The following is a 27,445-nucleotide window of genomic DNA, read 5'->3' as shown; positions in this document are numbered from 1 at the left end:
ATATTTTGCCAAGGACTCCAGCATGTCCATCTTGGCCTCCTTGAAGGCTTCGTAGGTTTAGTATCTTAAACTTGTCACCTCTGTTTATGACAATCAGAAAATTCAACTTTATCCATAGAATAAGTCCATACAGTACATGCAAGTAGTTTGGTTTGGTTTGATTTTTGTTTGTTTATTATTTTATATTTAATAAATGTGAAAACTAAGGATTAATTGTTGGAGAACAAAAAACTAAGAATCAGAAATACAGCTTTTTAAAACAGCAGCTGGACTAGTAGTGAAACACATCACCTGTATGTGCAGTGGGGCATGGCACATGAGTAAACTGTTTCATCAGCACTTTTAAAAGATTAATTCGTCATTTTTATAAAGCAAAGAAACTGTTGTTCAGTGCTTTTAAAGATAATAGTTATACTGACTAAATCTCAAGGGCTAGATTTTCACTTCTCCCAAAAGAGGAAAGCCAATTTAAATGTGTTCAAAATTTAATGATTTAAACTAAATTTCCACTGTAACATCACTTTGTGATCATTTGTACAAGAATAATTTGGGCTAGTGTTTGTGTAAGTTGGTGGTGCAGCTTGAGCTTAGCATGAGCAAGGACCTGGGTTTAATCAATAGCCTTAAAAAAATAGCATAGTAAATTTGATTAATCAAAGGAAAACAATGAATATGCTCTATTAAAACAACAGTATGTTTGCCTCTGTGTCATCTGTTATATTTTTATGCTGTTGAAAGTAGCAGATAGATACAGTAAGTTTTTTTCAGCCAAGAGATACGCGTTTATGATAAATCAGGTACTTCCGTGGTAGATTCCTAACTCACCCTGTGGAGACAGTGCTGTTCACTTCTGTTTGTTTGGTCTCCCAGAAATTGGTGGCACCTAAAATCCACATCCATTTTGTGTCACATGTATAAACTGTGTTCTTGTTGAGAATTGGTAGAGGCTGATCCACCTACCAACAAAAGCAATTTTCTAGTCTTTGAGTAAGTTTGTACTATTGCCTGCCTGACTATGTAGTTATGTAGACAAAGGTCATCATTGCCTTTTTATCTCATCTTAGCAGATGTGTGGTAGTTTACAAACATGTTCAACCTAATTCTGTAACTTTTGGTGAGCCGCTGACCACTGGTGAGAGACTACACAGTACTTTAACTGTAGTTTATTATGGCTTTGGGCTTAAATGCTGATAAAATGTTATTAAGGGATTCCTGTGATGTTAATTCATCTTCAAATTTCTGCAATTTTAATAGGAGGAATCCATTCTTATTGTGTTAGGAAATAATAAAACAGCCTAAAATAAAATAATCAAATTTAGGGATATTAGTTTGAGTTTTAACATTAACTGAGTCAAAATTCCCAGAGAACCACAGTAGCTGTTGGCAAGGGGATTTTACAGTTTAGCAGACTGAGCACTGGCTGGAGGCTTATTTTTTTTATGTCTGGAAAATGGAACTAAAGGAACTGGCGAGAGATTGTGCTGCTAGTGGGCGTTGACATGTTGTGTGCTATGTGTTCCTTTGATCTGATCGCTCATGATAGGTTCAGTTGGTTGCTATGGTTTCATTTGAGTTTCTGCAAAGCTTCCTGTGCTATTTGCAATAAGTGGAAAATAATGCTTTGCAGAGTTATTTCTTAAGATTTTTTTTTCAGCTTCCTTTACTTAAGATTACAAATTGCTTTATGGGAAGCTTTCTGGATATTAGAGTTTGTTGCTTACATGACAACAAAGTTTAGTTGCTTTGCAGTGTCCCAGTGGGCAGTGGGACAGACTCGCACGATTAACTTTAGATGTAGCTGACACTGTGGCTTTTAAAGTCTCCATACAGATTAAATGTCCCTTACCCAAATGCTTGTGGCTAATGTTTTAGAATTTAAGATGTAAATGTGTGTGTGTGTATGTACAAAATTAAATGGAGTTGCTCATATTTCACAAACCTCTGAAGTTTTGCTGTAAAGAGGAGGAATTTTCCCAGTAGCCACACGCCTAAACTTCTCTTATGCATCAAGAGATGTTGTTAGATCTACCAAGGAAAGGAAGGTTTTAAATTTTTCTTAATGTTTATCTTTTATTTTTTATCTGTATCCAGGTTTTCTGAACTAGTCTTGTACTACCTATTTTAAAATTTCTTCATAATTGGAGTATAATTATGATTGTTACCAAATGCTCATTGCTGCATAACAGAGCTCTGGAACATTTTATCAGTGCAGCTGGAGCTGTGTACCCATGTTTTCTCTTCTCTTCCAGCTCCTGCCATCCACCACATTAATTTTCCTTCAGTTGCTTCCAACATTCGTTGGAATTCTTCATCAGGTGATTCATGGATATCTATTTCTTTGGGCTAAGACCCAGGAGGGCTGTTCAGTGATTGGGTTGTATTTCATACCTACACCTTTGTGTTTCAGTTTCTTGGCTTTTGTTCTTATGTTTGTTTGGGGCATGTCCATTGTCCTCCCCACTTGTATGCATGTTCAGAACTTCTCTCTATTCTCTATATGCTGGCTTCATACAAGAAATCTTTTTAGCCATCAGTTTTTCCAATCATTTGGAGAGGCACTGGAATTTTGGGGGTTGTGTTGACTCTTTCTTCTGGGTTTGTATATATAATCTTTCAATTGGAGAAATTTGCCAGTTCTCTGGTTTTTACTCCCTTTTCTTTGTCTGATGTTTTATACATGTAGTATCGGCTTCTGAGGTACAAAGCAGCCAGGTGCCTCACCCCACACTTCATTCTCAGCAGCTTTCAGTCTCTGTCCCAGCTGGCCTGGGAAAGCCATGGCTTCTGCACTGAAAGCATCCTTCCCTTAATATTGCACTGGTACTGCACATATACAGATTTTTTTTTGTCATTATTCCCAGAAGAGTATAGTATGTGATGTTTACAGAGCTTACATTGTGTTAGGTATTTCAATAGCTGGAGATATTTAAAGCACATGGAATACTATGTTTTATATGTCTGCTATGCCATTTTATTGAAGGTACCTGAGTTTCTGCAGCATTTGCTCTCCATGGGGGTCCTAGAACTAGTCTCCTGTGGATATTGTACAGCTGTATGCCAGATCTCACAATGAGTACAGCAGACACAGGTCTCTTGTATGTCTCTCAGAGTAGCCAGGGTGCTCGCTATATATACTCTGCCCTTCTTCAGTTGCTAAGGGAGAAACAATGATTTGAGCAACCTTGCTCACTCACGTTGAGCTACACTGGACTCTGTGGGTGGCACCATGGGCCCTCTTTTGCTGCATCAAGCTTGTCCTTACTCTCTTCGGTTTTACTGCTGCCTTCATCCAAACAATACTGATTCCATTAGCATTCTGTGTCAGGCAAGAGAAAAACTAAGCTCTCAGGAAGCCCTGGAAAAGCCCGAATGAATTCATGTCTCATTCTCCTCCCACCCACCCAGAAGCCACAGGCACTGCTGAGCTGTGCCGACTGGGAGCAGTACTTACTGCAGATGAATTGAAAGGCTCCTTTACCCTTCCAGAGCCGCTCATCTGAGCTTTGCTTGGAATACTAAAGCCTTTAAACTGCTTTCTAGAGAGCTCAGATAGGTGTTTGATTTATAATTGATATAGTACCCTTATCTTATTAAATGTGCCATTCCTTTGACTTAACTGCCTACCCATGTATCCTAGACTCTGTGAACCCAGTAGAACAGCAGCCTGGTGAGTCTCTCCTGCTGTCTTCTGGCTGAAGAGCTGACTGTGACTCTTGCAGTATGAGTGTGTGCTGCCCAGTTCGCTGTGTTTTTAGGCTCTGTGTCCGCCATTGCTCCCCTTCTGTTCAGTCCTGCACACCACACGTTGGCCCTGTCCACTAAGGAGTTTGCCAAGCATGCCAGTAGCTGTTTTCTGCCAGGGTGTTAGGTTCTCTTAGAGATCTCCTGACTATGCTGTGACTTTTCAGGAATAGCCCAGTGTGTAAGGCTGCATTTGAATCCTTGTTTCATGGTATGCTTGTGTGGTTTATATTGCTGTTAAATCGAATTCTCAGAAAAAATCGTAAAGTGTGTTTTAAATGCAGCTAAGCAGAAGGTACACCTACAGAGAAAGGCTATTTATGTCCCTCCCTTCCAACTCCTGTCTTTAAAAATGAAATGAGGTCCTTGGTGGCAGGGAGAACGCCTTAGTCATCTTGATTCCATAGGCTTCTACAGAGATCCATATATGGGGTTTGTTCAGTATTGTGTTGGACTGTGAATCATCAGAATCCCAGTACCTCCTGAGGACAGGTCTCTGCATGACATAAAAGCCAGAGAGTCATTTCACTCAGATCATTCTAGTAGACCCATTTGTGATTCCTTTGCTCTGTTGCTTGAAAGGACATATAGCCCAATTATGGGACTTTTGGTGACCAATTTAGCCCTATGCTTTTAAATTGGTGCAGGTGTTCCGTGAGTGAGAACATGTCCTTCGCATAGTCCTGGTTCGGACTCTGGTTTTTACGTTTTTCCAGATGACTTTGGACAAGTTACTTAATCTTAAGTCTTAGTTTCCTTTGCTGCAAAGGAGGATGTAATAATAGTACCTCATAGAACTAGAAAGATTATATGTGTAATGTACATGCAGTTCTAGCATATCACTGAAATTATTATTATTGAGAGAAACAGATGCATTATTAATGTTTAAGTCACTGTTTATCAGACATTAAAAGTCAATAATTAGCATTCATAGTTATAATCAAAATATCCTGGATTCTCAAATATTTGCTAATACACATTGAAATCTGAAGGATGCCCCAACTCTAAACACAAAATTCTTTCACATACACTGTATACATAACCTGGGAATATTGTTATACAGCATTTTTAGTGCTCTTTCACTTTGTGTCATGAGAGGTCACATGTAGGCTTTTCCACTGGAACATCATGTTAGTCCTCAGAAATTAGGGTTTTGGCCTAACTTTAGCCTTGTTCAGATTTCACATTAGAGATGCTGAATGTGAGTCTCCACTAGAAACAAGGAAGCAGAGTTGCATAGTTACTGCCACCACACCTGGAAATCTGCTCTGCTCACTTGGAATCAGATGAGCACAGTATCCACCCGTTTAAAGCAAACCTTCATGTTAAAAACGTGGGCATCCAAAACAACCAGTATATATGTTTTATGATCCCATTAATTTATTATTGTTCTCACTTTATTAATATGTGTGTGTGTGCACTGGAAGTCAGAGAACAACTTTCAGTAGGGTGGTCTTTTTCTGCCTTGCTGAAGTAGAGGCTGTGCGATTGCTTCTTCCACTGTAGTCAGAGAGAGCCGGCCTGCTGCCCACCTCCCTGTGGAGTACTGAGGTAACAGAGATGAACCACCGTGTCTGGCTTTTTATTGGATTCAGGTTTCCAGGCTTTTGTGACCTCACTTTTACCTTGTAAGACATCTTGCTGGCCCATGATTCTAGTTCTATAAAATAGAGACATGTAAGGGCAGCAGACGGACATGGTTCAGTGTGATAGAGTAGTCAGATAGACTGCAGGGACATAGGGACAACTGGGGAGCTGTTGGGATGTTTCACAATCTTTCCCATGATTAAAACTTTACTGAGTTATATCCTAGCAATAAATATGGGATGCTATATGTAAGTAACACATTATTAATAGGCATTTAATGAGGAAAATGTAATAATCTGCTGACCATTTGTAGATGGCTGGTACTAAACTTAAAAGTATGTAACTGTCCAAATTAAACCTACAAAACATGGCCTGAAAGCCAGAAGTAAATGAGGTTGGCTGTGGTTGACTAATAAAACCAAGAATCCATGCATCTGTTGCAAAGGAGCACTTAGTAAGACTTAGTTCAGTCTGCTTACTAGAGTCTAAAAACATTTTTAAAAGATGTTTCTTTCTCCATTATAGTGTTTAAATAGCAGGTGGTGAGTGAAAAATGAGTATATTGAAACTATAAAGATCATTTTAGAAATATAAAACTAGATCCAGGAGCTAAGTACTCAGTAGTGTGGGAGAAGAGGGCACAGATACAATTGAAAAAGGACAACTGTTTTAGTTAATTGTCTTGGTTGTGGAAAAATACAGACAAAACAACTGAGGGAGAAAGGGCTTTGGGGGCCGGTGCAAGGGTGTGGTCCTTCATGTCAGGGATGTCAAAGCAGCAGGAACTCAGAGCAAACAGTCACAATGTAGCCACAACCAGGAACCAGTGGAAACCCTGTGGATGCTCATTGATGCTCAGCTTTCTCTACTCACACAGTCTGGGCTCCTAGACATGGAATGGCACCACCCGTAATGGATGGCTCCTCCCACCTCACCTAACACATTCAAGATAATCCCCTACAGGCACACTCAGAGGTCCATATCTTAGGTCATTTCTAAATTCTGTCAAGTTGACCACCATTACAGAAACTCAATGCCTTATAATAGGCTCTAGGATGTTTCTGTATCTGCCCATTAGAATAACACAGTAATGAGCGTGGATGATCAAGAAAGATACTAAATTGTAGTCGGTATGCAGTACTTAGGGTATTTTATAACAGAATTATTCAAAAATAGCACTATGCTGTATAAAGGATTTAAGAATCTGAGAAACTGTGAGTCCTTATGTGTGTACATACACATTTACATGTGAGTGTAGAACTCTACAAAGACATTCACATGGATAACTGTTTCCTTAGACCTGTGTTGCAGGGTGAATTTCTATTCTGAAATAACAGGCTTATTTTAAATAAGATATTAGTAACTCACTCAGGATGATAGCTTCAAGTTCCATCCATTTGCCTAAGAATTTCATAAACTCATTTTTAAATAGCTGAGCAGTACTCCATTGTGTATATGTACCACAATTTCTGTATCCATTCCTATTTTGAAGGACATCTGGGTTCCTTCCAGCTTCTGGCTATTATAAATAAGACTGCTATGAACATGGTGGGACATGTGTCCTTGTTAGATGTTGGAGATACTTTTGGATATATGCCCAGGAGTGGTATAGCTGGGTTCTCAGGTAGTACTATGTTCAATTTTCTGGGGAATCGCCAGACTGATTTCCAGAGCAGTTGTACTACTTTACAACCCCACCAACAGTGGAGGAGTGTTCCTCTTTCTCCACATCCTCGCAGCATCTGTTGTCACCTGAGTTTTTGATCTTATCCATTCTGACTGATGTGAGGTAGAATCTTAGGGTTGTTTTGATTTGCATTTCCTTGATGACTAGGGATGTTGAGCGTTTCTTTAAGTGCTTCTCAGCCATTCAGTATTCCTCAGTTGAGAAGTCTTTGTTTAGCTCTGTTGCCATTCTTTAAAAAAATTATTTGATTCTCTAGAGTCTTACTTCTTGAGTTCTTTATATATATTGCATACTAACCCTCTATCAGATGTAGGATTGGTAAATATCTTTTCCCAATCTGTTAGTTGCTGTTTTGTCCTTTTGACAGTGTCCTTGGCCTCACAGAAGCTTTGCAGTTTCATGAGGGCCCATTTGTCCATTCTTGATCTTAGAGCATAAGCCACTGGTGTTCTGTTCAGGAAAATTTCCCCTGTGCCTATGTGCTCTAAGCTCTTCCCCAGTTTCTGTTCTATTAGTTTCAGTGTACCTGGTTTAATGTGGAGGTCTTTGATCCACTTGACTTGAGCTTTGTACAAGGAGATAAGAAGGGATTGATTTGCATTCTTCTGCATACTGACTGCCAGTTGAACCAGCACCATTTATTGAAGAGGCTGTCCATTTTTCATTGAGTGTTTTTAGCTCCTTTGTTGAAGATCAGGTAACCATAGGTGTGTGGGTTCATTCTGGGTCATCGATTCTATTCCATTGATCTACCTACCTGTCTCTGTACCAATACCAGGCAGTTTTTTTTTTTTTTTTTGTTTATTTTGTTTTGTTTTGTTTTTAAACCACAATTGGTTCATAATATAGCTTGAGGTCAGGGATGGTGATTTCCCCCAGAAGGTTTTTTATTGTTGAAAATAGTTTTTGCTATTCTGGATTTTTTATTATTCCAAATGAATTTGTAAGTTGATTTTTCTGACTCTATGAAGAATTGAATTGGAATTTTGAAGGAGATTGCATTGAATCTCTGGATTGCTTTGGGCAAGATGGCCATTTTTACAATGTTGATCCTTCCAATCCATGAGCATAGGAAATCTTTCCATCTTCTAAGGTCTTCTTCATTTCCTTCTTCAGAGACTTGAAGTTCTTGTTGTACAGATCCCTCACTTGCTTGGTTAGGGTCACCCAAAGTATTTTATATTCTTTGTAAAGAGTGTCGATTCTCTAATTTCTTTTTCAGCCTGTTTTTCCTTTGAGTAGAGCAAGGCTACTAATTTGTTTGAGTTAATTTTATATCCAGCTACTTTGCTGAAGCTTTTTATTAGCTGTAAAAGTTCTCTGGTGGAATTTTTGGGGTCATTTAAGTATATCATCTGCAAATAGTAATATTTTTGACTTCTTCCTTTCCAATTTATATCCCTTTGACCTCTTTTTGTTGTCTTATTGCTCTATCCAGTACTTCCAGTACTATATTGAATAGGTAAGGAGAGTGGTCCCTTGTCTAGTCCCTGATCTTAGTGGAATTGCTTCAAGTTTTTCATCATTTAGTTTGATGTTGGCTACTGTTTTGCTGTATTTTGCTTTTACTATGTTTAAGTATGAGCCTTGAATTCCTGACCTTTCTAAGGCTTTTAACATGAAAGGGTGTTGAATTTTGTCAATCCTGAGTGAGGTGACCTAGTCACAAAAAAGAATTCATGGTATGTACTCACTTATAGGCGTATACTAGCCCAAAAACCTCGGAATACCCATGAAACCATCCACAGAGCTTATGAAGCTCAAAAAGAAGGGAGGCCAGAATGTGGTTGCCTCAGTCCTTCTTAGAAGGGAGAATAAAACACTCATGGGAGGAAATACAAGGTCAAATAGAGGAGCAGGCAATGAAGAAAACATCTACAGAGACTGCCTCACCTGGAGAACCACCTCATATGCAGCCACCAAACCCAAGCACTATTGCTGATGCCAAGAAGTGTTTACTGGCAGGAACCAGATATGGATGTCTCCTCAGAGGCTCTGCCAGAGTCATATAGATACAGATGAGGATGCTTGCAGCTAACCATCGGGCTGAACATGGGGACCCCAATGAAAGAGATAGAGAAAGGACTGTAGGAGCTGAAAGGTGTGCAACCTCATGGGAAGAACAACACCATCATCAGCCAAGGCACTGAGGTGGAGAGGGTGATTGGAAGAGGGAGCACCTTCATGGAAGCAAGTTGAGGGGAGGACGGAGTGGAGTTGGGGGAGGAAGAGTATAGCATTTGAAATGTAAATACAGAAAATATCCAATAAAATTGAAATAAAAAGTCATATCCAGCAAACCAAAAAAAAAAAAATTAGTAACTTGAGTGGAGCTGATTACCAGTTCTCTCTTTCTCTATTTTGTTTGTTTGTTTTCTTTTGCTTTACTTTTCAAGACAAGGTTTCTCTGTGTAACAGCCCTGCTTGTCCTGGAACTCAATTTGTTGTCCAGCTTCTCCTTGAACTCACAGAGATCCACTTCTCTCTGCCTTCCGAGTACTGGGATTAAAGGTGTGTGCCACGACCACCAAGCACCCTTCTTAAATAAGTGAAATCTATTGTTAATTCTACAAACACACTGAGTGTTTCTGGATACTCTGTGGTTTCCAAAAGCTTTATATATGTATATAATATTTTTCTGCAAATAAAAATATATGAATGTATATAGTTCTGAGCAGAGTATTTAGAAAGGGTTTTCTGTGTAAGTGGTATCAAGATATTCCTGACTCACTAGAGTAGAAAGAGCTTGTTGTAATTCAGTTGTCGATGTGGAAAGCACACCTCCACATGAGGGATCTGTAATGACAGAGTGGCACGGCACTGATAAACCTGTAGGATCTCACTGTGTTTTGTAGTGGAACCATTTAGAAATAATTTTAATAGCATATGTTACTTATTCCCAACAGTAGATTTCACTGTGACCCGCTCATTCATGTATGTCCTTATGTTTGGTCATTTTCAGCCCCCATTGCACTCTCTCATCCCTCTGTCTCACACTGAGACCCTTCTTTCCAGCAGAGTCCCCCGAGTTTCCCACTCCTCTTTTTTCAGTCAGGCACTCATTCTATTACCCAGACTGCCTTTGAACTTGTGGCAGCTCTCTTGCCTCAGCCTCCTAAGTGCTGTGATTAGAGCCATTTGCCACCATATTAGGTCCACTTAGTCAATTTGCTCAGTGGTCATTTGCCTGGACATCGTAAGTGCATGGTATTGTGTTAGCCTCTAGTGCTTTAAAGTAAACAAACCTGACAGCCAGTACCCTCTATCTGGCAGCCTTTAAGTGTTTACATTTTCCCTTAGAAGCAGTACTGTGCCATTAGCTCTCAGGAAGGGAAAATGGGATGCAGGAGGGCTTTACAAACCCATGGAATTGGCCATCACAGCATTTAATTTTCTGTTTTACTGGAAATGTATGTGGTTTCACGTTTTGAAGATTTTTGATATATGTGTTTGTGTCAAGTTAGGAGAAGTACTCAAGTATAAAAATAGCCTATGGTAGCTGTGTATGATGGCACACACCTTTAATCCCAGCAGGGAGACTGAAGCAGGTCAATCTCTGTGAGTTCAAGGCCAGCCTGTTCTACATAGCAAGTTCCAAGATAGCCAGAGTTACATAGTAGAAAGATCCCATCCCAAAAAACTGTATCTCTATCTATACCTACCTATAGATAAAGATATATTAGCCTATGGCAACAGTAGCCATATATATGTTATATTTTTATTTATATGTTTGTTTATAAAATCTAAACCTATGCTTATTTATAAAATACCCTGGGTTATATGAGGAATATGATGTAATATTTCTAGATCTTATATTCCTGAAGGGTGGGTATATAAACATATACCCAGCTCCTAGTACTGGGCTTACAGTGTCATAAGGTGTACGTGTGCCTGTGTTCAGCCTAACTATATGGTATAACAGTGTAGCAGCCAAGGACTCTAGAAATTCTGTGTACGTGCTGGTGTTTAGTAATGTCAGACTTATTAAACTTTGTTAATCTGAGGTTTTTATTTATAATTACTGCTCTATTTTTAAGTGTCTCATTTACCCACATAATAGCCTATTTTTACAAAGTATGTAAATTTCTGTCCTTCCTTTGTGATTTCTGCTGTGACTTCTGTGTAACATGACCTACATATACTTGGCTGACTTCTATTCAAGAATCTAAGTAAGAGACGGCCTAGAGTTCAGCAGGTTGATACTTTCAAAATAAATATATTTGTCCCTGTGAATGATTTCTTTTCCCCCTGTTTGACTTGATTCTGTCTGTTTATCATAGACTTTGTTTTCCGTGAAGTTTTTTCTCAGACACTGGTTGCTGGATGGTTACCGGATGGTTACCATACTTCAGTGTATTTGGCACTGAGGCTTGGCTGTAATGCTGAGATCTCAGGGAGCCTGGCAGTTACAGGACCATGCTTTTTATTGCAGAGTTAGTGGGATTTTCCCAGAGAAGCCTCTGTCTCCCACCAGGCAAGGCAAAGTGGAGATCTCGGTCCTCTTTGTTCTAGAATGCCACCTCCACCTCCAGCAATGCCTGTGTTCCCTCAGACTCTGTTTCTTCCTCTCCAGGGGGCTGAACTTAGTGTTCCCGGGGCAGGGTGAGGAGTCAGGTGGATGCTTGGCTGTGTTTTGTGTAGGTTTTTGCCTAATCCACTTTCCAGAGCTGTCTGGTTCCACTTTTGGAAACTTAATTAGGCAGATGGGAGGAGACTATAATCATAAGTAATCACATTAGTAATTCCCCATCTTAATAAAATTATGTGGCAAGATAGACAAAACCGTAGCTTGATGATTTATTTAAAGGGGCTAGTTTAACCTCCTTAGTGTTCCTTAGATCATAGACTGTCACATTTCTGTCCCCACATATCCCCTGAAGGCTCGTTCACACCTGTGTATGCTCCAGAGTTGGTTCTGTGTCTTTCACCATGAGTTGGGTGTGTTGGCTCTGGGAAATAATAGATTGTGTTTATGATGAAAATGGTCTTGTGTGTTCATTACTAGGAACTCTTCTGATGTCTCAATATTAGTGTAGACAGAATCTTATGTATATTTTATTTTCTGTTGTGAACAGGAGACATCTTTTAGCTCCTAGTCCTTTGAAGAGACACTTCAAAATAACTTTGGTCTCAAATCAAAATTAATTTTTGGTTTTACGGAAAGTAACTTTTTATACATATTTTCATCATTGTATGTATCTAGGCTGAATTTTTTTAGGAATATGATTCACAAGGGGAAAAAGCTGGAAAAGAATGTTAAGTTATTTTTTAAAGCTAGATGTTAGAATTACATGTTTTGAAATTGATCTGAATTCAACTGGGCACAGTATTATAGAGCTTTTTAAACAGCTCAGAAGCCACTGGGCAGGATGATCTCTGTAGGACGTGGTTATTCTGTGCAGCGATCCCAGTGCAGAGCACATTGTCCTCATTGTTCCTGCCTGTTAGCTTCAAGCGCCCGTCGTGTTCAGCTCTGTGTGTGTGGAGCTAGGACTGTGGTCCTCCATCCCAGGCATGCACACTAAGCAGAGGCTAAGCCAGGCAGAGGCTTGTGTTCATTTCAGGAACAGGAAAAGGAAATTGACCTAAAGAAATAGAGGGATAGTAGGCCACACAATGATTTAGCTGATAAAGGTGCTTGCCACTAAGCCTGATGTTCTAAGTTCCTAACCGAAATGGTAGAAAGAGAGAACCAAGAGAGAAATTGTTTGATCTCTATGTGCTGGTGTATGCAATCACAAACACATACACAAATGTAAAAAAAAAAATACTTTAAGCAGTCTTCATATGAGGTTTTTGAAATTAAGAATTTCATATCTTTATGTGATATGCTTTTGTGATGGCCTGTTTCCCATTGTGGTTGCTACGTGAACAGAATGTCATGAACTTCCTCATGTCTTGAGTATTTTCTTCAGTGTTTGTTGAGTAAATGAAATTCTACCAGCAGAACACTGTTAAGGAGTGTACCCTTCGTCCTCAAATCTAATATCTTCTTCTTTTGTTTTCTTCCATATAATAGGCCCTTCCATTCCCATCCATTCTCAAGGATATTCCACTTGAGCTCTTCTGATCCCACAGACACAACAAAGTACAAAATAGATCAAAGTAACATCAATGTCTGACAGGCCATACTATTAGGCTGTTTCTTATGTGGCTTCCTAAGTAACAGAGAGTAGGTTTTGGCAGGCAAGGAAAACGTACAGTTCTCTTAGTGAAAAAAAAAAGATGTTGTTTTTCTGTAGAAACACCAATCAACATTCCAGCCTGCACATCTGCTTCCCTGAACTCCCATGAGGCTACATCCCATGGATCCCTTGTGACCATGCCTTCCTTCCGGAATCTCATGCTCCCTCAAAGCTGTCAGGCTCACAAGGAGCTGGACATCATGGAGAAGGCCTCTTGACGTTAAAAGTAAAGCACAGGTCCACAGTTAGGCTTCTTTGTCAGCCTCACTGTGTCTAACCCTTTGGACTAGTTCCCCTGCCTTCTTCCCTAGCCCCCTACTCCCACTGTGACCAAAGGGTCTGACACTACTGCCCAGTCTTTGTTTTGAGGCCGTAACCACATGGAAAGGAGCTAGGCAATGTCCAACTGTCTTTCGGTGTTTGTGTTGTTATTGTTGGTTTTATTTTAAGCAGCATACAATGCATATTAGACAAAAGGAAATTAAAGAGGTAAACTGAAAAACTAACAATTTTGGCAGAGAAATTTTATCTTTCTATCCTTTGAGACAGGGTAGAAATTTGCTTGGGATAAATGTTTAAGTACAGAGGAAAATGGAGAAGTTTAAGTATATGGTTCATTAATTTGAGTATAAGTAAAAACTTGATTGCTTTAGAAGGATAAAAAGGTAGAAATTATATATTAAAAGATCAACATTGATATTATGTTGAATTCTGGATTAAGTATTATTAAAGTCTAAATTACAAAAACAAACAGACTACTCTGGATCTATTATTTAAAAGTATCTGATTCCTAGCAGAATGTGCCGGCACATTCCTTTAATTCCAGTATTTAGGAAGCAGAGGCAAGCAGATCTCTGAGTTCAAGGCCAATCTGGTCTACATAGTGATCCAGGCCAGCTAGATTCCGCAGTGAGACCATAGGTGGGGTGGGGTAGGGTAGGGTAGGGTAGGGTAGGGTAGGGTAGGGTAGGGTAGAGTGGAATGCCCAGTTCTCACCCATGAGGGCAACATTCGTGCCAGAGCGGTGTGAATACTGAGTCTGTGCTTCATGTGGTGTCTTTTCAAAGTGAAAATTACTTTGATTTTTAAAATTAATTTCTGTGTACTGTGTTCTTTTTTTAAACGACAAAATGAAGTAGGTCCTTTCTGATTTGCTTGGTTTTTATTGGCCCTCACTCTGAAACTGGCAGCTTTGCCTACTTTGGCATCAGCTTCTATTAGGTTGCTTGTATCTCCTGGCAAGGACACTGGTGTCAGCCATGCCAACTTGGATCTAATTCTGAGGTTTCCCTACAGGAAGCAAAACACTGAAATTACTATGAGGAGAAACCATCCTTTTCCAGTTATTAAAGCATCTCATTAAAACTGACAAGAGATTTCTGTGGTCTGATGACGTGTGACTTGCATGCTCTGTATATTGCAAGCATTTCTTGCCCTTACCGTGACAGCAGACACAGAACAAGTTTAAAGGGAAGATCAAGTCCTTGACCTCTAGACAGAAATGGCCCAGTGGGTTTCTTTGCTGTCTGCTGCTTGGCTCAGTCCTGGAGACTGCACAAGAGTAAACCATTGCTGGCTTCCCACTTGAGTAAGTGGTAAATGGGACTTCCTGTTGAAACACATGAGTGCTGGCCTTTACATACATTGAATATTTTTATTGTTCAACTTGAAGAAAATTTGTGTATTATAATTGGCCAATTATATATTGAATGTGCCATCTTAGGTTATAAGATTTATTTCCCCTACTTTATTACAAGTATAATGAAATGGCTTTAAAAGATACCTAAGTAAAAATGCTCTTTCTAGGATCACTGTGCTAGTGTCCCTGGTTATTTCAAGTTTATTGTTTGTGTTTTAGGAGTTGATTTTTTATCTGTTCTGGGTGACTAATTGGGATTAGACACATCTAATCTAAACAGAGTCAAATCTATTGATTATAAGCAAAATCACTAGATTTTAGTTTGGGGTGTTTGTGTGTTTGTTTCTTCTTCAGAAAGATTTCGATTGTTCACTTTTCTTAAAAACATCTTTCCCATTTCATTGAGGCAGATTTGGAAGTCAGACCAGGAACTTCAGGCTGTACTACGATGGAAAGCACTTTGTTGGGGAGAAACGCTTTGAGTCCATCCACGATCTGGTGACTGATGGCTTGATTACTCTCTATATTGAAACCAAGGCAGCAGAATACATTGCCAAGATGACGATAAACCCAATTTATGAGCACATAGGATACACAACCTTAAACAGAGAGCCAGCATGCAGACAGCACATGGCAGTCCTGAGAGAGACACATGAGAACGAGGCTGCAGGCCAGGCTGGGGTGTCAGAGAAAAGGGTAAGCTACCATGAACAACACTTGTTTTCCTTTGTTGGGAGTCCTTGCCAGAGAGCCCCTCTACCTTAAAGTTCCCACACTGCTTTCAGAAGGAAATGTGGTTTTCGTAATGTCTGGGTCTGTGGGGATGAGCTTTGTATATCTCTTACTTGTTTGATTAAAATGCACCAACTATATTTATGCTCCTGATTGTGTCCCTTCAGGAAATCATCTTCAGCTGTAAAAATATGTTGGAAAATGTCTCAGTAACAAAAAGTTAAGAGGTTTGGGTCAAGAGCATAACTTATAGGCAAAAAGACAGATATGCCTTATAAGGATCTGAGGGAATACATCAGAACCTTTGTTTTCTTTAAAGGTAGTTTATAAATAGTTCTGTTTTTAGCAATGCTATTATTCTAATATACATGATTTAATTCTGTGTGTCAGTAACTGTTACAACACGATAGAACCAACCCGCCTTGAGTGGGAGCTTTACCCCTTAGTGTTAAGGAATTAAATCAGAAGGTTTACTTTTCTTTAATTGTAAAAATAGTTTAAATTTTCAGTTGCCATCTTTTAGTCATGATCTATTTCAGAATAGCATGAAAAGTTTTAATCCTTTGGAGTTGAAATTGTTTGCCTGTGTTGCCCTTCTTTCTCCCCTTCCTGGGAAGAGGAGATGTCATGTTGTTCTGCTTCACGTGGGGTTGAGCTAAAGGAACAGTTTCTGTTTCAGTTGAAGCATGTTGCTGCATCTGTGTCTGCAGGAGTCTCTGGTGGCTGTGTACAGAAAGCTTTAGAGCCTGGCTTCTGTCCACAGACTTGTAAGCTGGGCACTGTCTTGGGGCAAGTGCTATAGTGTGTGTAAACCCTTCCCTCAGTGATGGGTTGGCAGCAACCCTGTGACATGGGGTGTCTGTGACCTCAGCATATAGCAACATAAAATTGGTTTGCTGTTGGTTGGCAGGAGGTGGAAGTTTAGTCTCCATTGTCCAGCCCACATTTTGGTTTCTGGCAGATCTTAGCTCAATTGGTGCTCCATAACTACAGAGAAATGAATATTTTAAATCATTGGCTCTTGAAATTTTGCTTTAAATATGGTCTTTTCTATATTTATATTTGCTGGGATCTGCAAATCTTGTCTGGAGTTGCCAAAATTTAAAATTCTAACTGTGTGCTACATTGAATAGTGCTCTTTTCTCTGTCTCATTCCTGTCGTTTTCACCTTTTCCTATTTTCCACCAGTGACGTCTCCAGGAACACCTGCACAGTCTATATCTAACAATGGCATTTAGCAGCTTTACCTAGACATAATTTTATATTGTTGAAATACTTAAGTCTTTCAAAGTCCATCAGCCTGATGGTACACTTTGCTAATATACATATATTACTCTTTGGTCTTAGGAACTTAGTGATGATATTTAGGTACTTTAACATTAGGCTAGTTATTTAACTTGACAGGACCTGACATGTCCCTTGTATAAAGTAGAAATGGTGATCCCAGTGTCAGGAGCCTAAATGAGCACCACCTACACGATTCTCATCATTCTGATTGTATTCTGACAATACAGGTACATCAAACTCCCAGGACTCTCTTGTGTTAAGGGGCAAGTAAAAATTATCTATAGAAAATAGTTATCACTGGGAAGTATCTCTCTCCAGTGGTACATCATTAAGGACCATTTAAAAATTAGTCTTTGCTTAAATTGCATGTATCTTAAATAGAGTTGACTTAGAACTCTCACTGAAAAATAGATTTATTTTATTTACAGGTGTCATCCAACAAGACAGGGATGATAACCTGTTCAACAGCTTGAAACACTGAGTCCCTGTCCCAGTAGATGACATCTGTAAGTAAAAGTAATCATGCTTAATTGATTCAAAATTAGTGACACAAAAGTGGTTCTACAAATATTTTAATTGATTGTTAGTAGTAAATCCCTTCCTTGCCCAGAATTTCTCACGTAGGAGGCAAAGGGGTTGGTTTTGCAGACATTAGAGTAGCGCTACGGGCAGGATGCTGGTGTTGACCCTAAAAGCTGGGTATTGTGGGCATGAACTTAATGTTTCCACATCAGGCAACGGCTTCCTTTCTGTGAGGACATCTTTCATATTCAACACAAGAGCGTTAGGCCCGACTATTCAATTATGTGTTATGAGGAAGAGAGACCACAGTACCAAAAAGTGTCCTGGAGTCTCTTGACAGGTGAGAGTTGTTAGCTGTCTGCTGACTAATTGCACACCGCTGTCAGTCTGCTGACCTATCCATACTTGAGAGAAGAGGCTCTCTGTAAAACGCTGAACTGCACAGAATTCGAGTAAAAATACATACAAAGGTTCAGTGCTGAAATAAATTAAACAAAATTTAGACTTTTAAAACTGGTTTCTGTTTAGTTGGTTTTCCATGGTGACCTAATGTGATTGCAGCTTCCAGATAGTGCTCTGAAGACTACTTGAATTTCCTGATGTTGTTAAGAATAGTTTTGGAAAATAATGCTTCATGCAGTGCCCCTTGCTAAACATTGGTAGGTGATTGCTCTATTTTAGAATTGAGTGGTGAGAACACACAGTGTGTCTGTCCTGGTCCTTAGGTGTCGGTTCTGCCCTGAGCTTCTGTCAACAGTTCAAACCATGTGTTTGCTGTGTGGTCATGGCCATGAGCATTTAAATTGTCTGCGTAGCCATGGAGATTGTTGCCACAGGAAGTGAATCCAAGCCAACTGTCCCTATTGTAGCCTATTGTAATGGCCACAGGTTTCCTTCGAAGTGATAGCTATGATATTTTTCTCATTTACTACTCAATGCATTTCCTGAGCTTAGAAAAATAACTGTAAATAAGAAAATTAAAGTATTGTATTACATATAATGGTGAAGTTCCAGTGTGTGAGAAAGCCAGACTCTTTTCTCTTCTATAGTAGCTTGATTTAGTCATCTAGATGGCTAGGGGCCCAGTTTATCAATAACCTCTATTTCTCTTGGAACTGAATTTGAATAGATTCTTGTTCCAAGTAATAAATATATGTGTGTCTGTACAGATCATGGACCAATAGATTCATTCAGTAGTTTTTATGATAATTTCATACTAATTAAGTTGTTAATTTATTAATTTTAAGTCTTTTGGAAAACATGCTGTAGAAAACATTTCTTATAAACATTAATAATATAAACTGACAAACAAACCATATAATTTGCATTTTAGAAACAACACTGTGAGCCAATACATAATCTAGGCAGAATGTCCTTAGCTTTGGATCAGTTATCTGAACATTAGCCCTCTCACATGAAAATGCCTCTGAGGACACTGGTGTGAAAACACTTGGTGTAATGAAACTCCAGTAAGCTAAACTGTACCCTTCTCACAAGCATTGTTTCTTTCCACACACACAAAAATATAGAAACACATACACTGTATATATGTGTGTGTGTGTGTGTATTCCTTTCTCTAAGGAGGTTTAGAATAAATGCAGTACCTTACATGTTGCTATTAGTTTGATTTTAAGAAATTTCTTTTGCATTGAAATTTTAATTTTAAAAGACTTCTTTAGGATTACTAAGCTATATACATTTGACATTGAAATATAATTGATACACTGCTAAAAGTTATTGTTTACTACTAGAAACTTTAGATGTTTCTATAAACATCCAATTCTTTGTTCCTTGGGACAGCCAGAGGGATGTAGGCAATCTGGTGGGCTAATTGGTGTTTTTTTTTTTTTTTTTTAACTTTGCTTAAAAGATATGTAGCATATTATCTATATCTATACAATCTCAATTTAAAACTCAACAGACTGGCTATTTATAAACTTAATCTTAAATAATATAATTATTCACATTAGGGGACTAGCATAAAGCAAGGCCATTCTCCCCCCCTCCCCCCCCACTCCCTTCTCTCTCTGCCTCCACATTCTTTGGCTCATACCCTGTCATTCCTTTTTCTTATATCTGTTTAAGCTACTCCTTTTCTTTACTTTGTATGGGGCTGAAGATGGCTCAATGGTTACAGGCAGTGGCTGCCCTTCCAGAGGTCCTGAGTTGATTCCTAGCACTCACATGATAGCTTACAAACATCTGTAACTCCAGTCCCAAAGAAACCAGTGCTCTCTTTCAGCTTCTGTGGATACTGAATGCACAATGTCTTAACTAGTGTTTCTATTGCTGTGATAAAACACCATGACCAAAAAGCAAGTTGGGGGTTAAAAAAAGGTTTAATTATCTTATGCTTCTATGTTTCGGTTCATTATTGAAGAAGTCAGGACAGGAATTCAAACAGGGCAGGACCCTGCAGGCAGGAGCTGATACAGAAGCCACGAGATATGCTGCTTACTGTTTGCTCTACATGACTTGCTCAGTCTGCTTTCTTACTCACAGTGGACTGCCCCACTCCAAGAAAATACCTTACAGCTGAATCTCAAGGAAGCATCTCCTCAATGGAGACTCCTTCCTCTTTGATGACTCTACTTTGTATCAAAACCAGCCAATACACACAAGGGGCACAGACATACCTGCAGACAAGAACAAAACAAACAAAATACAAAGAAAGTTTTCATGTGGCCCAGCTGGCCTTACACCCCTGCTCCTCCTGCTTCTACTCCTCAGTGTGGGATTGCAGGTGTACGGCACTATTCTGAGTTTCATTCTCCTCTTCTTTGCAAACTACAACCCACTTTTCTCTTGGGCTAGGTCTACTCTCTGTTAGCAGCTTTCCTTGGCTAGTACCCCATGACTCTGCATCCCTATCATCATGGGGTCTCCAGGGCAAATCCAAGCTTCATCTTCTCAGCTTCATGCAATGGCCTCTCTAGGTCTCCATGCAGGACAGCCCTGACACATGTCTGGCCTCGGCAGCTCTCCTTTGTTGAGGATAAAGATTCTATAACCCCTTCTATCCTTGATTCTAAAGCAGAGCCACATGGCCAAAGGTCAAATACTGTTGCTTGCTGGGGCTGGAACATGGCTCCCTTGTTCAAATACATCTTCATTAGCTTTCTGTTTTCCATGACTTCCTTCATAGCCTAAGCTTGGCTGTTCTAAACCTCTCTGTAGACCAAACTGGCCTTGAACTCAGAGATCTGCATGCCCCTGCCCCTGCCCCCTGCCACTGCCTCCTGCCCCCTGCCACTGCCTCCTGCCTCCTGCCTCTGCCTCCTGCCCCCTGCCCCCTGCCCCCTGCCCCCTGCTCCCTGCCCCCGCCCTCTGCCCCTGCCCCCTGCCACTGCCTCCTGCCCCCTGCTCCCTGCCCCCTGCCACTGCCTCCTGCCCCCTGCCCCCTGCCCCCTGCCCCCTGCCTCCTGCCCCCTGCCCCCTGCCCCTGCCTTCTGCCTCCTGCCTCCTGCCCCCTGCCCCTGCCTCCTACCTCCTGCCTCCTGCCTCTGCCTCTACCTCTCTCTGCCCCTGCCCCTGCTCCTGCCCCTCCCCCTGCCCCCTGCCCCCTGCCTCTGCCTCTGACTCTACCTCTCTCTGCCCCTGCCCCTGCCCCTGCCCCTGCTCCTGCCCCTGCCCTGCTCCTGCCCCTGCCCCTGCTCCTGCCCCTGCCCCTGCCCCCTGCCTCCTGCCTCTGCCTCTGCCTCTGCCTCTACCTCTCTCTGCCCCCGCCCCCGCCCCTGCCCCTGCAGTGGTGGTGTTTAAAGCATGCATCACCACAGCTGGCTCTTAGATTTTCTTTAGTTCCTTTTCACAGTTGGAAGGTTAGCTGAGTGGAATCCTGCCTGGAGGTCACCACTCTCTTTATTCCATTTAACACCAGGCTTTTCTTTAACATCTGTTCATCTCCTTGAACATGGGATTTATCTCTGTTTCAATTCCTGGTGCCCCCTTCTCCTCAAACTGTATATTTTGTATTTGTCCTTGTTCACCTTGTTCCTTTTCATTATAGATGTTCATAAGCGAACATTAGTAACCACATGACAGAGTCAATAGTAGGCTGTTTTGAAATTTCTTCTGCCAATACAACTGATCCAAAACTCTTCAATTTAGTCTTAGGGAGATATTTTGGACAAGAACAGAAAGCAGCCACATTCTTCACCAAAATACCACAAGGCCAAGTCCTAACATTCTTCTCCTCTGAAACCTTTTAAGCCAGCCCCCACATTTCATATCACCCTCAGCACTACAGTTCCTACTTCCATGTTTAAGCCGCACTTAAAGTGTTTCTAATCCACAATCCCCAAGTCCACATTGCTCCAAAGAAAAGCACAGTCAGTCCCATCACAGCGATAAGCAAGTCCCTGGTAGCAACTTCTATCTTAGGATTTTATTGCTGTGAAGAGACATCATGACCATGGCAGCTCTTACAAAGGGAATGTGTAACCAGGGATGGCTTATGGTTCAGCATTTAATGTGTTCTTGTCTATGGAAGGAAGCACGGGGACCTGCAAGTAGACATGGTGCTGAAGAAGGGACATTTTGGTTCTCAAATGAGAATGTGAAAGCTTCCTACTATATGATGTGCTTGTTTGGTGAGGTTAATTCTGATGTTAACATTGTAATTTCAGATATGATGTCAACCATATCAATATTTGTAAAGTTTAATTGATAATGCAGTTTTGTATTTTGACAGTGAAAAACTGTAGTAAGTACATTCACTTAAATTCTCTCGCTAGCCCTTTCCTTGTTTCTGTTTCTTCTTTGCTTTTGAAAATGATAATCTCATCTCAGAGTGAGTTGCTGGTTTGAGTTTATAGAAGAAAAATGCTCAAACTTGGAACTGTGCTTGCTAAGGATAGGAAGGGCCCACATTCTCTTTCCTCCTAATCTTAACATTCATCCTCAGTTTTTACTCATGAAGGAGTTTTCCTGGAACCTTATGTTATTCCTCAGTGTTATTCCGAAAGTCATAGGTTTGGTCCTGTAAGTGGTTATAGAAATGGAGGCCTGCCTGCTGTTTAGGACTGGTGCTCGTCTCCATGGCTCCGTAACTCGTGCTCCCGTGCTGCCGACATCTCGAGTTCACGGTCTCCTTTGGTCAGCAGTGTTGCTAAGATACTTCTGCCATCACAGATCTTCTCTCCAACATGTTTCCAGGTCATTGTTTTGCCGCCATTCTGACTGTCAAATGAGGAAGCAGTATCTAAAAGCCGTTCTTTCTTGTATCCCTGACCACTGGATTTTACTAATAGCTGTAAAAACAAAAAGTACGTTTTCAGACATTTTCTTTATATTAAATATGACTCAGCAGTATACAGGAGAGCAGGTGTCCTGCCGTAGCACTTAGTTTACTTCCTGTTGTAAGCCGTGCTCCATCGGCAGGGCAGCACTGGCGGTGTCAGCACTGCCACGTTGCTCCCATGTTGGAGGTGCTGAAAAGACATGCTTTGCCTATGTTCTGTACGTACCACGTGTCTCCTAATGTCTGTCCTGGGAGAGGTCCTCTTCATCCTTCCAGCTCTGTAGGGAGAACAGACTTCCCACAGTCCTTAGAGACTCGTCTAAGAGCTGTCGTATTATTCCTTCCCTAAGATCCTAGCTCACTGTTAAAGTTGATCTGAGACTCATTTACACATCATCTGACTCAAGAGCCATGCCTAATTATAGATAGCACTGCTTTGTTTACTTAGAATATAGTTTAACTCTTTATGGAAAGCGGCTAGGCAGACTTTGGAGGAGGGTAAATAAGCTGCAGCCCCCGTCCACATTATTTCTGCTAAAAGGACTGTGCCGTGTGTTTGCACTTTGAGAGTGTTTAAAGGCACATCCATCATGGAAGGAAACAGAGTGATCTAGAAAGGAGGGGTGGAAAGATGTGACCTGTCCCAGAAGTCCCCGGAGAGGGTGGTACAGCTTGGAGGTAGAATATAAACAGATTAGTGGATGAACTCAGCCTACTGAGAAAGTGAGATTGGGGAACTAAGATAGGGTGAAGATATCTATTGTCTACTAGTATGTACTTCAATTGTGATTAATTCATGAAATATGTATTTAGTTCTTTAATATCTGGCCCTTGTGAAGACAGCATGTGCCACCGTTTTCTGGTATTCACCAATTTTAGTGGTAAAACCACAGCATACAGTACTCACTGAAATACTTATTGATTGAATTTAACTCACGAGAGCTCAGTATTTCAGCCGTGCATGCTGGACACTGCTGCAGTCTCATGAATAAATTTGTGGAGAACAGAAAATATAATTTCTCAGACTATCTGAAGTCTGTATTTAATGTTATATTCTTTTTAAAAATAAAAATTCATCTTAATTTATATAATTTTAGATTAGCAAGTCTAGAATCTCTGTTCAGACTTAGATATCTACCCAATGGCTTGCTGTCCTGTATATTGTAGTGTCTATGTGGTAGGGGTTAATGGAAAGGGTACACATTCCTAAAGGTAGCTTCTTAATTGATTATAGTTTTAATTTGTCATTTTGGAAAATAGTCTTGTTTTCATTCAAGAAACAGAAAAACAAACTGTAAAAACAAAAAAGGATATTCTGCTCAGTAATACGTTTTTCCTAAAACTCTAATACCTAAGCAAGGGCTGCATGTGACTAAGTACAGTCCACATGTCACTATGTCTACCACAGGCAAAATCATGGTTTGGTTTGGTTTCACTTGGGGGGAGGGGCTTTAAAGTACCTGGAATTAATTGCCAAGGCTATCTGCTTCAGTTTGCACCTGAATGTCCCCCAGAACCCCCTTTGTGACAGCATAGGGAAGCAGTGGAGCCTCTAAGAGATGAGGCAAACAAAGGCTAAGTCCGTAGGCTTAGGCCCTTGATGGAGATGCCGGGACCTCTGCCATGATGGCTGCCCTGAGGCAGACTGACCTTCTCTACTGCCACAACTGCACACCAAAAGGACTAAGTAACTGTGAGGTGATGCCTTAAGGACAGGAAGCCAAAGTGATCCTTTGTTCCTTTGAAGTGATTCTTAGATGTCTTGTCACAGTAGCAGACAGCTGACTAACACACTGGCCATATTACTCCATAAGCTGTAAACCAGTTGGCAGGCTCAGAACTCAGTCGGGGATGGTTATTTTCAGCTATGACTATTTTTGCTGATGATTCTCTCTGTTACCCTGAGCCTTACTTACAGTTCAGTCTCAGTCATGTCCCTGGGTCTCAGTGAAGCACGGCAGAGAGGAGAGAGGCAGGGTATGAAATCACGAGGCCTGGATTTCCATCTTGGCTGCTTGGATTTTCCACTTCTAAGCAAATGCCTGCTATCAATGGATTTCCCTTCTGAAAAGCAGGAGCAGGAGAACAGAGTGAACTAGCCTATGTAACCAACAGTCTTAAGTTCTGGGAAAGAACCCTGCTGTGGAGTGATATAAAAGCTGAGCTAGAATTTTTTTTTTTTTTTTTTTTTTTTTTTTGGTGTGGGTCAGTAGACTAGCAGGATACAGTAATTAAAATTATTATGAAGTAAGACTAGAAGGCAATTACTGCCTTGCAGGTTACTTTGTGACCTGAAACAAGGTTGCAGATCACAGGTTACTTTGTGGTCTGAAACATGGTTGCAGAGTCAGGCTTGGGCAGAGGAGATTCCAACAATTTCTGCATGGACCCAGACTTATTCTGACATCATTCATAAACCCAAAGGTAAATCACTTGCCTTCTGCCTCATATGGGTCTGTCATTTTAGGCTGAGTTTCTGTATTTCTTTTCTTTATTTTTAATTTTTTTTCATTTTATGGATATTGGTGTTTTGATTATAGTATGTCTGTCTGAGGGTGTTGGATCCCTGGAAAGGAGTCACAACAGTTGTGAGATGTCATGTGGGTACTGAGAATGTATTCTAGGTCCTCTAGAAGAACAGCTAGTACTCTTAACTGCTGATCATCCCTCAGGTCCCTTCTTTTTAAATATGCCTATCATTTGTAGACCTCATCCAGATGCTTTCAACCCTGATAAGTATTGATTTCCATGAAACAGCACACATACAAAGGATCTAATAACTGTCTCTGATGTGAAGGAGAGCATCTAAGTTATGGATTGCTGAAGTTTTCTGTAATTTCATTAGGATCTTTTGAACTGGAAGGACTATCATATGATAAAACAATGTAGGTGTGAGATAAAAGGGTTTTGTTTGTTTGTTTTGAGAAAGTTCCCAAAAGGACGCTAGTTTTATTTCTTATACATTATTATCTTCATGTAAAATATACAGCATAGTAGTATGTGGCAGGTGGTATGGTACACAGTGATCGTGTCTGTGAACTATGTTCCTAAGACCCTTTGTATGTCAGTGTGTAAGGAGGTGGAATTTTGTGGCTTTAGGCCTGTCACCTGGCATCCCCACTGCCCCACACCATGTACTCTCACATCAGAAAGCATGAGACATGATGTTCCTCATCTACTGAGTTGGGTTACTGCTAGAGAAGCCTTGTTAGAAGTTATGATCTCACTCTTGTAGTGACTGAAACATGTAGAAACCCAGATGAATGTGAGTTTCCTATGAAACAAATATTCATTAATTTGAAAATGTCTTAAGGAATTTACAAATCCTAAAGTCTGTAATGTTTGGCTTAAAGTTCACTTGGAAATTTTGGTCAGTCATTGTATCTGATAGATACCACAGTCTACATATAGCAGTACCAAGTTCCTAGTGATATAATATGCTTAAGATAAGTGATCTAGGATTTGTGCATGTTAAAACTAGATCCTATGAGAGACTAGGTAGTCAAGAAAAAAAGACAGAATTTGGGTTTTTGTTGTTGTTGTTGTTGTTGTTGTTTTGGAGACCTGGGCTCAAACCATGTTTGCACATCTTAAAGCAATATGGCCTTCAACAAGATACTTAATCTCCGAGCTTGTTTTGTCTTCTATAAATGACAGTTGACATGCCCGACTTACTGCTTTTATCCCTAAATGACATCATGTATGTAAAGCATTTAACCAGTGCATGTTGCTGGTTAGTAAGTTGGTAGCTTCTTCTCTTGGTGGTCATGGAGAAAAAAATTAGACAACAAATTAGAGTTCAGGGGATGAAGGTAAGAATCATCCAAATATTGTAGTGGGATGATTTTAATCTACATATCTTTGTCTTATAACTTTCTTCAGTGTTTACATTCCATGGAAATTACAAGATTTCACTATACTTGAGTCAGAAACTTTAATTCTTAATTACTCCAAAGTTAATTCAGTTTCACCACTCCCCCAAGCCATAGGCCATGCAAGCTAGGGTTGTGAGCAGTATTTCTTCCTTACTGAATCCTGCCCCTCTCCCTCCCACTGTTCCATCCTCCTAACCTTGCTTCGGCTGGCATCCCTGTCATTGTGATATGCCTTGAGAATATATGTCTAGAGCTTGAGTGGGGGATTGGATAAGTGCCACACACAGAAGGGGGACCAGTGTCCAGACATGCCCTATGCTATGGAACAGTGTTTTCTAAGCTTCTCCACTTGCACCCACGAGATTTCTAGAGAATCTTGGGTATAGAGACATATAAAGTAAATACATGTTTTATTTATATGCTTATTTTTATTATCAAACATATACTTACTATAGCTTAATACTTTTATTTTTATAACTTTAAAATGAGCATATATACTTACTATTATATATCATAGATAATAAATCATAAAAAATTTAAAATAATTCTTCGGTATATTATAATTTTACCATTTATTAACATTAACAAGAAGGCAAGTTTGCATGACAATGAGGAGAATGTGCTCCTAACTTGATACAGTCCATAGACACACTAATTTGATACTTGCTGATGAATGCTATAGAAATCATTTGGTTAATTAAACCATTAAGTTTCTATAAGAACAGAAAGCTTTACCATACAGTAAAAATACTGATTCTCAGCATGCAGTTGTCTCAAATCTGAGCCATGGTGTTTCGGACAGTATTCTTTGGCATTGCAGTGTATGGCTGCAGTGTATGGTGAAAAGTTCACATGTACAGTAGAAGACCCAAGCCTGTGGTAAAGCCATGCTGTGCCACGTAGTGGGGCTGTGCAGAAACACCGCAGATTTATAACAGGCGTAACTGGGTC

The 27,445-nt window shown here is 40.2% G+C and overlaps 1 protein-coding gene across 3 annotated transcripts in view; it reads left to right on the top strand.

The window, feature by feature from the left end:
• The window catches only part of CHN1 (chimerin 1), a 136,375-nt gene that overhangs the window by 66,346 nt on the left and 42,584 nt on the right, over positions 1-27,445 (top strand). Inside the window, exon 6 of one of the 3 annotated variants that reach the window (XM_080928018.1) lies at positions 15,250-15,535. The exons of 1 other annotated variant lie outside the window; for it this stretch is intronic. In XM_080928018.1, coding sequence (XP_080784144.1) covers positions 15,250-15,535 — 286 coding nt within the window. Of the gene's footprint in view, positions 1-15,249; positions 15,536-27,445 lie in introns of those variants that run through there. One more of the 3 variants, XM_080928019.1, reaches the window with a different exon arrangement.

Source organism: Micromys minutus (genome assembly GCF_963924665.1).
Source record: "Micromys minutus genome assembly, chromosome: 13".
Lineage (NCBI taxonomy): Eukaryota > Metazoa > Chordata > Mammalia > Rodentia > Muridae > Micromys > Micromys minutus.
The sequence above is the reverse complement of the archived record's forward strand: the minus strand, read 5'-3'. Positions and strand labels throughout refer to the sequence as shown.